The sequence below is a fragment of the Hemibagrus wyckioides genome, linkage group LG25 (genome assembly GCF_019097595.1).
Source record: "Hemibagrus wyckioides isolate EC202008001 linkage group LG25, SWU_Hwy_1.0, whole genome shotgun sequence".
NCBI classification, from domain to species: Eukaryota; Metazoa; Chordata; class Actinopteri; order Siluriformes; family Bagridae; genus Hemibagrus; species Hemibagrus wyckioides.
Window position 1 is genome coordinate 13,503,874 of NC_080734.1, and position 13,827 is coordinate 13,517,700.

At 38.9% G+C, this 13,827-nt stretch overlaps 1 protein-coding gene across 4 annotated transcripts in view; it reads left to right on the forward strand.

Moving 5' to 3' along the window:
- Nucleotides 1-2,045: 2,045 nt before the first annotated feature.
- The window catches only part of LOC131345868 (nesprin-2), a 54,089-nt gene continuing 42,307 nt past the window's right edge, over nucleotides 2,046-13,827 (forward strand). For all 4 annotated transcript variants that reach the window (XM_058378988.1, XM_058378990.1, XM_058378989.1 and 1 more), the window contains exons 1-14: nucleotides 2,046-3,296; nucleotides 4,203-4,379; nucleotides 4,722-4,877; nucleotides 5,172-5,407; nucleotides 5,509-7,561; nucleotides 7,764-8,095; nucleotides 8,364-8,508; nucleotides 8,620-8,820; nucleotides 8,920-9,173; nucleotides 9,282-9,432; nucleotides 10,697-10,840; nucleotides 11,109-11,249; nucleotides 12,155-12,337; nucleotides 12,531-12,668. In XM_058378988.1, the coding sequence (XP_058234971.1) occupies nucleotides 2,052-3,296; nucleotides 4,203-4,379; nucleotides 4,722-4,877; nucleotides 5,172-5,407; nucleotides 5,509-7,561; nucleotides 7,764-8,095; nucleotides 8,364-8,508; nucleotides 8,620-8,820; nucleotides 8,920-9,173; nucleotides 9,282-9,432; nucleotides 10,697-10,840; nucleotides 11,109-11,249; nucleotides 12,155-12,337; nucleotides 12,531-12,668 (5,556 nt within the window). In that variant the 5' untranslated portion in view covers nucleotides 2,046-2,051. The remainder of the gene's footprint in view (nucleotides 3,297-4,202; nucleotides 4,380-4,721; nucleotides 4,878-5,171; nucleotides 5,408-5,508; nucleotides 7,562-7,763; nucleotides 8,096-8,363; nucleotides 8,509-8,619; nucleotides 8,821-8,919; nucleotides 9,174-9,281; nucleotides 9,433-10,696; nucleotides 10,841-11,108; nucleotides 11,250-12,154; nucleotides 12,338-12,530; nucleotides 12,669-13,827) is intronic.

Below are 13,827 nucleotides of genomic sequence, written 5' to 3' on the forward strand. Positions count from 1 at the left end.
AGGCAGATGTGCAGCAAAATCAGACAGTTCATAGAAAAGGTCCTGATGCCATAACCATTTCCTTCCAGCAAAATGATGGCTCTATAGATCAGGACAGAAAAGAGAGACAACAGAAATCAACTGCAGATGAGAAATGTACAAAGAAACTGGACACTAAACACTCTAAAGGAAAAGACAAGCCTTTTCCCAAGCAATCTAGTCCTACTAAGAAAGATCACCAACAACCGGAGCACGAAAGGGCATTCCCAACTGACAGACAAGAATCAGATAAAGAACAGCCAAAATCAGAAGAAGACACTAGTAAGATCATAAAAGGAAGTGAACAAAAACAAGAAGAATTACATTCTTCACACAGTAAAGTATCAGAGGGTAGATGCAGAACAGAAATAGATTTCAGTCAGATACCTGATGTAAAGCAGCCTGATTCTTGTATGATACACATGGACAGTGACACCCAAAGTAGTCATGGTGGCCCAAAAGTTCATACCATCCTTCTGGATGTTGTTCAGCCTACATTAAATCTCGTGAAGCACCAGCCAACTGATGATGATGCCTTTGGTCCTAAAAGGTCTGCTACTCAATCAGAGGATCTGAAATCAGATAAGACAAAATCTAGTGAGGATCTCATGCAGTCACTGGATAGTCGAGAGGAAATGCAATCGCCCATGCAAATAAAACCACTGCAACCAAGTGAGAATGAAAATGCTAATCTCCAACAAGTCCAAACTCCTGCTGGTGTTGAAGATTCCTGTAGAGGCAAAGATGTGTCACATCATCAAGCTTCTACATTATCTGACATTGATTCTTTAGAGGCAGATGTGCAGCAAAATCAGGCAGTTCATAGAAAAGGTCCTGATGCCATAACCATTTCCTACCAGCAAATTGATGGCTCTATAGATCAGGACAGAAAAGAGAGACAACAGAAATCAACTGCAGATGAGAAATGTACAAAGAAACTGGACACTAAACACTCTAAAGGAAAAGACAAGCCTTTTCCCAAGCAATCTAGTCCTACTAAGAAAGATCACCAACAACCGGAGCACGAAAGGGCATTCCCAACTGACAGAAAACAATCAGATAAAGAACCGCCAAAATCAGAAGACGACACTAGTAAGATCATAAAAGGAAGTGAACAAAAACAAGAAGATTTACATTCTTCACACAGTACAGTAGCAGAGGGTAGAAGCAGAACAGAAATAGATTTAAGTCAGATACCTGATGTAAAGCAGCCTGATTCTTGTTTGATACACATGGACAGTGACACCCAAAGTAGTCATGGTGGCCCAAAAGTTCATACCATCCTTCTGGATGTTGTTCAGCCTACATTAAATCTCGAGAAGCACCAGCCAACTGATGATGATGCCTTTGGTCCTAAAAGGTCTGCTACTCAATCAGAGGATCTGAAATCAGATAAGACAAAATCTAGTGAGGATCTCATGCAGTCACTGGATAGTCGAGAGGAAATGCAATCGCCCATGCAAACAAAACCACTGCAACCAAGTGAGAATGAAAATGCTAATCTTCAACAAGTCCAAACTCCTGCTGGTGTTGAGGATTCCTGTAGAGGCAAAGATGTGTCACATCATCAAGCTTCTACATTATTTGACATTGATTCTTTAGAGGCAGATGTGCAGCAAAATCAGACAGTTCATAGAAAAGGTCCTGATGCCATAACCATTTCCTTCCAGCAAAATGATGGCTCTATAGATCAGGACAGAAAAGAGAGACAACAGAAATCAACTGCAGATGAGAAATGTACAAAGAAACTGGACACTAAACACTCTAAAGGAAAAGACAGGCCTTTTCCCAAGCAATCTAGTCCTACTAAGAAAGATCGCCAACAACCGGAGCACGAAAGGGCATTCCCAACTGACAGAAAACAATCAGATAAAGAACAGCCAAAATCAGAAGACGACACCAATAAGATCATAAAAGGAAGTGAACAAAAACAAGAAGAATTACATTCTTCACACAGTACAGTAGCAGAGGGTAGAAGCAGAACAGAAATAGATTTAAGTCAGATATCTGATGTAAAGCAGCCTGATTCTTGTATGATACACATGGACAGTGACACCCAAAGTAGTCATGGTGTCCCAAAAGTTCATACCATCCTTCTGGATGTTGTTCAGCCTACATTAAATCTCGAGAAGCACCAGCCAACTGATGATGATGCCTTTGGTCCTAAAAGGTCTGCTACTCAATCAGAGGATCTGAAATCAGATAAGACAAAATCTAGTGAGGATCTCATGCAGTCACTGGATAGTCGAGAGGAAATGCAATCGCCCATGCAAACAAAACCACTGCAACCAAGTGAGAATGAAAATGCTAATCTTCAACAAGTCCAAACTCCTGCTGGTGTTGAAGATTCCTGTAGAGGCAAAGATGTGTCACATCATCAAGCTTCTACATTATCTGACATTGATTCTTTAGAGGCAGATGTGCAGCAAAATCAGACAGTTCATAGAAAAGGTCCTGATGCCATAACCATTTCCTACCAGCAAAATGATGGCTCTATAGATCAGGACAGAAAAGAGAGACAACAGAAATCAACTGCAGATGAGAAATGTACAAAGAAACTGGACACTAAACACTCTAAAGGAAAAGACAGCCCTTTTCCCATGCAATCTAGTCCTACCATGAAAGACAAGAAAAGCAAGAGTGGAGTGAACACAGATCAGACAGTCACTACAGACGATAGGAAAATTGAAATGACAATCTGCAAAGAAATGAATGAAGGCAGCTCTCTGCATCATCAAACAACTAGCACAAGGCATCTTGATGCTACAGAGACAACTCGGGATGCATGCACAGAAGAGGATGTGCTGCAAAATCCTGGAGGTGATAAATCAAAAGATCTCGTTAGCAAAAGTGTTTCTTACCAGCTAAACACTGTGTCTATAGATGGTGACATGGAAGACAGACATAGAAATGACACTGATACAACTGAATCCACAGAATCCACGACCGTCTTCAGTTTAGATGTTAAAGCAGTGGATGCTACAAAAAGCAGAGATGACATGGAATTCCCAGAGATTGCAGATAGACAGCTGAGTGAAACAAGGAAACAAGGAACCAGCCATACCACTGCCACAGACATTCATCCTTATGGTTTAAAATTAACAGACTTCAACAGCACCATTCAGGAGCAAGTTTTTAATTCAGGAGATATTTCAGAGACATCCAGAGCTGAGTCACAAATATCTGCTGCAGTTCCATTAAAGCTGGAGTTCAGCATCCATGCAGAAGCAGAATCCAAGGATCAGGCTAAGAATACGGACAGCAGTGACTGCTTACAGGTATCATCATATGCATTCACTTTATTTGCTTTACATTGTAGTCATTCATCACCAGTGTGGTCCTCCATGGCAAAACGGTGGGAAAAAAGGCAGAATTGTTGAGTTTTGTCACTGAGTGTGGGATCAGACTCTTGTCAGTTCTTCATTTTAACTGTTCTAGGTGAAGCTTTCACGGGGGTTTTCAGAGCACAGAAAAATGTTTCTCTTTATTGGTTTGACATTTATAAGTCTTTTTTTTAAAGGCAGAATTTTATTAGGTGATCCTGCAGCTATATTTGAATAGTTTTCTGAAAAGGTCATTTGAAATAAATTACAAACATTTAAAGTGTGAATAATCTTTTTTGGTGTACAGAAGTTCCCAGGGAACTTCCTATTTAAAAGAAATTCTCTCGTTGCCATTTCTTGTGGTAGTTTCTCACTGTGACTCTTATAATGCCAAATATAAAAGTATAATGACTTGATATTTAACCTTCAGTAAAGGTAAAATGGGCATTCTGAGCATTTTTGACATGTGAACTCCTGTTTTTGTCACTTCTTTTTAGTGCAGCATGCATTTAATAAGCGTGTTTTAAAACAGTTAGTTGGATGTGTTATGTCTATAACATAACACATTCAGTTAGGTCTGTGATGAGGCCTTGCAGCTGGCAGTTTTTGCATGTGAATGCTTGATGTATTATATTGTATGCAGCAACTAGTTGTACAGACCTGCAGCACAGCTGCTCTCTGGGTTGCTCAAGGCACACCACACCCCATAGGAAACATCCAACTCTCAACAAAGCTCCTTTCCCGCTTCACTTGCCACTGAAAAACATGTATTTACATGAGTTAGGAGTTATAATTTTAACCAAAAAAGCAGTAAACTTTAATGTAATGCAAATGTGTTTACAATTATTTTTAAATGCTTAGACACAAGATATGTCCAAAGCCAAAAACAGAAGTGAAGGAGATCCGTTTGAAGGTTTCAAGGATTGCAGCAAGCAAACAAGGACAGCAAACCAGCCTGCTTTTGCATCAGAACTGGCCACCTTATTGGATATGAGCACAAAGGTTCACTCTGTACTGGATACAAGTGATGTTCCCACAGTAAGTGTTAAAGGTTGTAGTAGAAACATAACTATACAGCAAATATTTTCAGCGTGTACTTACTCTTGTTTTTCATGTTTGCAAATAAGTGCTTAACATATCCCAGATTCTAATGTGTGTTGCTCTTAAATAGTGTAAAGAGGTAACATCATGATGTGTTTCTCAAGTAGATAGGCGTTGAAATATGCTTTCAATTCTGTATTATGATCATTAAATATCTGATAGTAGCTCTGGAAGGCTGCACAGGAAGCAAACTGGCGTCATAGATTTCCTGTCCTCGTGTAAATTCAAGATTTCAGTGGCTATGTTTGTTGTTACATGTTGCTTTTTTGCTTTTTTCAGGGATATAAGACTATGGAGGCAGCATGGCTTCTACAGCCATTACCTACAGAATTGGAGAACCAACTAGGAAATGCTGTTCTTAGGATTTTGAAATGTCGATATAAGCCAGCCCAGCTTAGCACTGAAGTAATGAGTCAGCAACTTCAGGAAGCAGTGGTATGCTTGTTTTATGTTTATAAAGCAAAGATCTAATCAGAAAAAGCAACTGGGATTAGCATAAAAAAGCTTTTTATTGATCAGCATGCTTTAGGCTTTGGGATGCATGATATAATTACAAAGTCCTGAAAATTCCATTGAGTTATTTAGAGAGGCAGTAATTAATCAATTATAACCAGATATTAATCCTTAATCTTAAGTCTTTAATCCGTTACAACCAAGCACTTTAAAGTTTACATCTGTGATTGGAAAGTTGACATTTTGATAAACTGACATTTTGGTGTGTTTCTTCAGAGCTGTAAGCAGTATGTCGAGGAGCAGTTGGCTTCACAGTCTCAGTGTGGAGGCTCGGGTCTCTCCCTGTTCAACCAGAGTATGACGGAGAGATGGAGTTCAGCGCTGTTGGATGCTACAGCCACAGTACAGGTTAAAGAGGCTCAGCTACAACAAGTCACACAATATCAGCAACAAATACAAGCCATCCAAGATACACTTCAGGAACTGGAAGAAGAGTTGGATTCACTGAGCCTGTGAGAGTTTATATAATGTTCAAATAGTGTATAGATAGTTTAATATGTAACAGTTTTAAAAAAAAGTCTGTATTTTTTCCTCTTTTTCTCTGTTTCTATAGGGTTTATTTGAAAAGCAGTGCTGTTCAAGCAAAAAAACTCAGTACATTCATCAAGCAAATGGATCAGAAGAAGAAGATGCTAGAAGAACTGATGCATACATGTTGCCATGTGTCACCGTATTTAGGAGAGGCTGAGGGTGCAGTGGCATGTCTAATCCAGGTTAAGAATTTGCAGAAAAAGTGGGAGATTTTGGAGGGGACAGCAGACAGAACCTTAAGGCATGCCAACCACTGTACATCAGAAGCTTCTATATTAATGAAGGATGCTAAGGCACTTCTTGGTGAATTGGAGGTCCTGCACACAGCCTCTTCCTCACCTTTGACTCAGATAAAAGACTGCCAAACAGCCGTACAAGAAATGCTAACATTCAATGAGTTTGTGGAAATAAATGAACGATACCTGTACCTGGTGGAGTTCTCACAGTCTCTTTTCCAGTGTCCACTAGGGGAGAAGGAAAAGGAAGACATTAGCAATGTTTTCCAAAATCTGAAATCTCAGTTGGATTGTGTCCAGGAGAATCTTTGTGCTAAGTCATCCTGTCTCAGTGATCCCCTACTGACAGAGATCATTGATACTATGAAAAGCTGGTTTGCTTGGGCAAAACAAGCAGATAACAGAATCACCAGGAAAAAGAAGTTATCTCTTTTCTCAGAGGAAGCCAGTCAGCAGGTTAACAGCATGAAGAAACTGCAGTCAGAAATATCCTCCAGGCAATTCACATTGTCCTCTGTGTTTATGAAATTAAAAGAACAGATTGCACGACTTAGCCAGGTGGATTCTCATCATATGTTTTCTGCACTCCAGACTTTAGAGAATGTCTACAGTAAGATCTCAGAGGAGGCAGAGAATGTTTCTGCAGATCTTAACCAAATGTTGCATGCTAGACAGAAACTGGACATGCAGATTTCAGATAATAGCAGGTGGTTGGCCTCACTCTTAGAGAAAGAATCCAATAAAGCTGCAGCAATCCAGCTCGGAAGCTCTATTACAGACTTGCGAGTCTACCAACAAAAGCAGAAAGCCACTTTAAAAGAAGCTGAGAAGAGGCTAGCTACCATTCAGACACTTCTGGATGAGACAAAGGACATGAGTCAGGGTCTCAGTACTGTAGACACTTTCCACCTTATCAACAAACTCACCACCTTGCAAGAAGTGGTCATTGGGGTTATAAAATGTAAGGAAATCAAATGTTGGGAGCTAGAGGAGATCTTGAATGCCCAGAAATCATATACAGAAGAATTTTCTGCCATCCAGAAGAGTTTACGTCAAATAACAACTGACCTCGAGAAGCAAAGATATCCTGTAACACAAGACTCACTTGCTACTTGTGTCCCTGTAAGACACATGCTGATAAAGCATTTTTCTCAAGTGCTGGAATTTCAGCATTGCCAGGAGAACCAGAGAAAAGACCTTCTACAGACTATTATGAGCTTACAGCAGAAAATGAAGCTGCTGGATCAGCAGAGCATGGAACATGAAGAATATCTGACATCTAAAAAGCATTTGGAAAACCACTTTGATGCAGTGAAAAAAAGGGTTCATGAGGTCACAGATAGCAGCAGGAATGTTGATAAACGACTCCATTTGGGTCAGACTCTGCTAGTGGAGATACCCCTGGTGAAGATATACTGTCAGGAGACCGCAGAGCAACTGGAAGCCATTTCTGGTGACCTATTCCCATCACAGTTGAACTCAGAGCGGCAAAAAATTCACAGCATGCCTCAAAGTCTTACTGCCTGGGAACATATTGTTAGCAGTGATGTTAAAAACCAGGAGGACTCCCTACTGGCTAGCAGCTTTAGCAATCTAAGGGAGCTGACTCCAATAACTGAACACTTTATGAGAGTTGAAGAGCAGCTAAAGCAGAACAGCTGCCTGGATCCAAGTTACCAGGCCATTACTGTAGTACTACAAACATACTTGACACTTGAGAGGTCAATGACTTCTGTACTGCGAACATTGGAGAGTTCCAAAGACTGTAAAGCCATTGAAGGCTATGGAAAAACCATCGACATAGGAAGAAGAATTTTGAACGACTGTAAAATGCAGACGGTAAACGCTTTTATATTATTTTATATTATAAGGCTTTAAAGTAATATTCTTCCTGTAGCTTTTGGTTTAGTTTTTTTTGTTAATTAAATACATCTGTATTTGTTGCAACATGTTAAATTACAGTAATAGGTGATATTAGCTACTGTGTGTACACAATACAGTGTATTGTGTTTAGAAAGTGCTAATATGTGTGTGTTTGTAGGAAAACCTTCTCAAGGCTAAGGAAGCCCTGAAAGACTATCACAGAGCTGTCCGGCGAGCTGTTGGACTCCTTCAGCAGATTGAGACTGATCTCTTGGTTCCATCTGCCAGCTTCCAAGACTCTAAAAAAGAACTTAACCACACTCATCAAATTCTTACTAATCTGTCAAAAGGATTCCAGGATCATGTGACTGAGATACAGGAACGATTACCCTCACAAGCATGTTTTTCTCCTCAAACTGAGACTCTCCACATTCAGTTTCTCAGCTACCTCTATGTGACTCATGCCAAATTGCATGCACAAGCACAGTTTAAACTGGAGACCCTTCAGAGGTAAATACATATAGTACATACAATACAACTATAATTACAAGTAGATATAAAAAGGATTGAGGTAAATTGAGGTGAAAAGACTTGTGTGAATCCAAGGACATAACAAAAAACTTGTGGTATTTATTTATTTTTTTTAAATCTTGTGTAAGACAATCAATTGGCTTTAAATTCCACTACAAACACAGAAAGATATATCTGGAACACCTATTAGTCTGAGCACAGTCAAATTGTGCGTATCCGTAATTGTTTTTGTTTGGGACTCTTTCAGGTGCATAATGGAACAAGCCACCCACAAAAAACAGCATGATGATTTCAACCACCTTCTTCGAAACTTTGATGCCCAACTTACAGACAGCTTCAGCCACAAACCAATTTCTTTGGAAGAAATAAAAGACCAGCTTGACAAAATTAAGGTCAGTTAAAATTGTTTTTAAAAGCTATTGTAAATGCATCTACGCAAAATAATCTGCCATATGACTGATATGATAAATAATTAATATGTGAAACTTCGTATAAATCTGTAGGTGCTTCAGGAGGAACTAGTAAATGTGGGTACAAGGCTGGAGGAGCTGAAAGACCAATGCCTACTACTGAACTGTAATGTAGCTGCAGAGAAAACCCTGGGACATCTACAGAGGCATTGGGCCTTACTGCAGTGGCGGCTAGACACACTGAAATCCAGAGCAGCCCATGCAGAAACACAGTGGGTGGAAATTATGTTAAGAGTAAGTTCCTGCAAAAAAGAACAACCCAAAGTCCTACTTAAAGAACAGTATTAGTATTAGTTTGTAGAACTGAAATGACAGAAGATTTTTTGTTGTTAGATCAAGAGATCCAGGGAAGCTCTAGACTATCTTCAACACAGCCTCTCTGAGATCTCCAAGATGAAGGGATCTCATGGGAAGCTTCAGGAGATCCTGGAACAAACCAAACAGCTCCAAAATGAACTGGACCAAGAGCAGCTTACTTTGTTCTTTCTTCAACGCTATGAATCACGACAATTGAGTGCCTTAAAATTTCATAACACTCCCAGTATGATAAGCCTGGAACTGCAATCACTCCTAAGCCGTTGTCAAAGGTATGGCCATGTACAGTTGTAAATTCTTTGCAAAAGTGTGCAAAAGTTTATTTCAATGTAAAAAATAACACAGGTAAAAGAGTGACTGATGCACATTTGTGTCCCCAGCCTAAAAGAACAGAGCAGTGAAATGAGACAGGACATGCTTTCTGAGATCCAGGAGTGGGGTCGCTTTCAGGAAGAATTGAAGGGATTGCAGCAGAATGTTCTTTCTCAGCTATCAGTCCTGCAGAGTCAGTCAGATCCCAGACATATACGGGTTAGTGCTCTATTTGTGAACACCACTGTGCTGCTTTAGATGGTACACAATGATGACATCTACTTTGTAACACTCTTAATGTGTAAAAGCTTGACCAGTAGGCAAGAATACACCAACACCTACAACCCCCTATACACAGAAATTAAATACTGCTGTGCTTGTGTGGTCAATAAAGTAGGCAATGAAATAGAGTCTGTTATGCCTGTTAGCTTTATGAATAACACAATAACATACTAAATCCTTTTCCTCATAATCATGGCAGTTAGTAATATCAACTTTATATCATCTCTGAGGATATCGTAGAGGGGATGTCATAGCTTAGTGGTTAAGGTGTTGGTCAGAAGATCAGAAGGTTATGAGTACCAAGTTTACCAAGCTGCCACAGCTGGGCCCTAGAGCAAAGTCCTTAACCCTCAATGTAAGTTGCTCAGTATAAGGGCATCTGCCAAATGCCAGAAATGTCAACGTAAATAATGTACACCACATGATCCTAATCCTGGTCTTCTAAAACTCTCTGTCCTGCGAATTTTAGAGCTTTACACATTAAACACACTCAGCCAGCTATTAATCATGTTGTACATTATTTGAATCAGGTATATTGGGAACAGACTAAAAACTGTAAAATGTGCAGGACAGGAAGAACTCCAGGACCAGGGGTTCATCATCGCAAGTCTGCATTAGTCTGCATTAGTTAGCAGGCACAACAACTACAGAGAACAACACTGCTTCATTTTGATGTTTCAATTAAAAAAAATCCATTTAGTGTTAAACAAGTTGGATTTCAGTGACCACAGGCTTGTGAGGGTGGTGACAATATGCGTTAAGATGCTAACGGATTAATGAACCTAATACATGAACTAATAAATAAATATTCTATTACTTGTTACACTGCAATACTGATATTAGTGTATTGTTAGTGTTAGTATTACAATTCTAATATGAGTGTATTGTTAGTGTTAGTATTACAATTCTAATATGAGTGTATTGTTAATTGTGGATAGTAGCATCTACTCCCAGTAACCTGAGACCCATTTTTATTATTATATAGAAACATGACATTTAATTTGTGGGGTGAAATCACTTCATTCAAACAATCATGTAATGCAGCTGGTAATAACTTTGTTATTATTACTTAAAAGCTATTAATGCTGAAGTCGATTTTTTTAATATTAACCAATGACAACTTTTTTCAGTTTAGATTAAAAAGTTTAGTTTTAGTGTCTGTTGATGGCAACTGCTTCATCTGTCTGTCTCGTTCCGATAGGAGGTCAGAGCAGAGGTAGACGCTCAAAATGTCAGACTGCAGGACATTATGGACAGAGTGAGGAAGAGGAGCAAAGACCTACCTAAAGAGATCCAGAATCTACAGGACCAAATCACTCTGTCCTTAAAGGAGGCTAAGGACATGGTATGGGAATATATTTCCATTTTTATTTTTATTTCATAGCTATTAGCCTGCCGGTGGTAGCCTGTGTTTTGAATCAAGTGCAATTTTAACTAAACTATGACTGTAAAGTGGAAAATAGTTTCAGATTATAGCATATGATTATAAATAAATACAAATATCTGGATTTGTTCATGTGCACAGCAGTGTACTGACTAGTCAGAGAGACTGCAAAGGTTACAGTTAAGAGAAGAGAAATCATTCAGGGTTTTGGTTGTTTTTGATGTTTTAGGTGGGACAGGCTATGGAGAGCAGTGGCTCTCTTCAGAGAATGAGTGAACATGTGGACAAAGTGACTGTGGGTTTAAGCGGCATCCAGGCCCTTCTGCAGCAGAAGAGTCCCACTGTAAAAGAAGCTGAAAGCATGCTCAAGGTGTGTGTGTGTGTGTGTGTGTGTGTTTATCTCATATCAACAGGTACAAATGGTATAATTAAATGGTATGTTGTATTGTATTATATATTGTGTATTAACACTGGAAAGTTATATTTTCAGCCACTTTGGCAGGTAGTCTTTTGGTGTCCATCCAAAATAAAGGTGTACTATAAGGCATATAGTATGTGAGGCAGTCTGGAAAAACATGTCGTATGTCTCCAAGGATGAAAAGCCAAGAAAAAAGTGAATAAAAGTAGTGTTTAGCCAAAAAAAGCTTTTTTGTGAAATTACAAAACTAGTTAAAATAACAGAACAGACAGCATCTGAGAATCGAATCAGGATTAAAGAGGAAAATGATAATATGAAATTAAATATGTGATAAAATGAAATTAAAAATTAAAACTTGTAAACGGACAGTTTTTTTTTACGGCTGTCAGTGATATGCAGACAAGATAAAAATGTATTATTTGATGCAGACAAATCGTAATCTGTTTTACGAATTTAGTACAGAAATGATTTGAATTCATTATACAATTTAGGGGACTATTGATCTCTCTCTCTCTCTCTCTCTCTCTCTCACACACACACACACACACACACACAAACACACACACACACCATGACCTTGAACAGGATAAAGTAGTTAGTTGAGTGAATAAATAAATAAAACCATTAATTCAATTATTGTTTGAACAAATATTTATACAGGTAGATTTGTGGTGACAAACTTTTGGCTACTAAAAAAAATTTGGCAATTTTTTGGTGAAGCCACAGTGTATGGTGAATCAACAAAACTGTTTTCAAGCACTGCACACTATTATTTGAGAAATCCCTTAAGCCAGTTACTCATAAAAATACTGTATTTTAAGTAGGTCGGTATGTGTTATGTGTGTCCACATGTATAGCGGGTATGGGATGAACTGGACCAGTGGCACTCACGGATCACTGAGCTAGAGGCAGAGGTTCAGGAGCTGGCTGAGGAGCAGCCTGAAAGAGCTCACATACTGATGGATGAGCTCACCAAACCCCTCCAGCTCTACCAGGCTGTAGCCAAGCAGGCAGAGCAGAGGACTGCCTTCATTAACAGAGTGAGTACACTTACATAGTGTCCTGTCATCGTCCTGTACTTCAGAGCACACATGCCAACCCACACTGTCACCTCAGAGAAAGTAGTTAGTACAGGATTAGACTTTATTTGTTTTTTTTTCAGGAGGAAGTGAATATTGACACGGTGCTGTTTTTTTATGCCCTTGCTTATTTGCATCTGTGTGATTGGATTAGATCCCTGCAAGTCTCCAAGAGTATGAGGACATTCGGCGTAGCTCTACATGCTGGCTGGCTGAGACTCAGTCCTGGCTAAAGTCTCCTCAGACCTATACGACTGCCAAGTGTCTGCACAGCCACGCCAACTCCCTACAGGTCAGACCACTGGGACAATTAATTCTGGTTCAACTCTTTCAAGGCATACATCCAGATATGTCCATGGGTATTCTACTAAAATTTGTGACTGTCCAGATACACCTAACCTACATTTTAACACAATTAGTCATTAGTTAATGGCTATGAATTGATAAGCATCACTTTAAAGGAGCTGACTCTTAATATCTGTTTTACATATGTAGAATATGTACACTTCTCCATGCAATCATCTTAAACCTTCTGTTATTGTCATCACTGTTGTCATTTTGTTAAACAATGGCTTAATCAAGGACCCAGCCATTGGTGGTACTTGGATTTCAACCTTCTAATGTGTACCTGAATGCCTTAATCACTGAAACACCACCTTTCATGTCTCATTGACACAGAACCTGCAAGAGTTCATATTTAAATCTGAACTATGTTCTTTTATACATTGATCAGTTTTGTTACTTTTTTTGTATACTTTGTTCAGTCTTCGGTAAGAATTCCCCGGGGCTAGATCCGGACCAACAACTGAGAAACTTCAAAATAATGTAGTGATAAGTCGATGCTAACAGCAGTGCTTATTAGCCATATCTAATTATTAAGTTTTTTTGCCCTCAATAACAAATCCTTGAACAAATCCAGTGGGTCTTACTCAGCCATTGCACTGTGAAGGGCTTCATTTATTTTCTCTCACATGCTCATTTAATCATTTAATGTGAGCTAAGTATGTTGATTTCTTTTTATTCTCTGAACACAAAGTGATAATTGTAGGTTAGAAATGTGTGATTGCATAAATCAAGGCAAACTAATGGTCAGGCTGCACTCCTGCTCACAGTGAAAGGCATATTTTGACCTTCCAGAATTAGAAATGCTTCCACCCACTGAAATAATTATATTAAGCCCAACTAATAGGGGGTATAGCTTAGATCTTTCTATATAGGCACCATGGAAGAAAATGTTCTCATTTTGACTCAACTTTTGGAATGACTGCGAAAAGCATGATGTTTTTTATAAATTGGAAAATAAACTGAAATATGAATTTTATTAAATATATACAGTGGGGACCAAAGTCTAAGACCACACTGAACATTTTGAAAATTGTAAAACAACAAAAGGAATTGTGCAACATCTTGACTATTCATTACGTAAGCAAATTTGTCAAATTGACCATGTT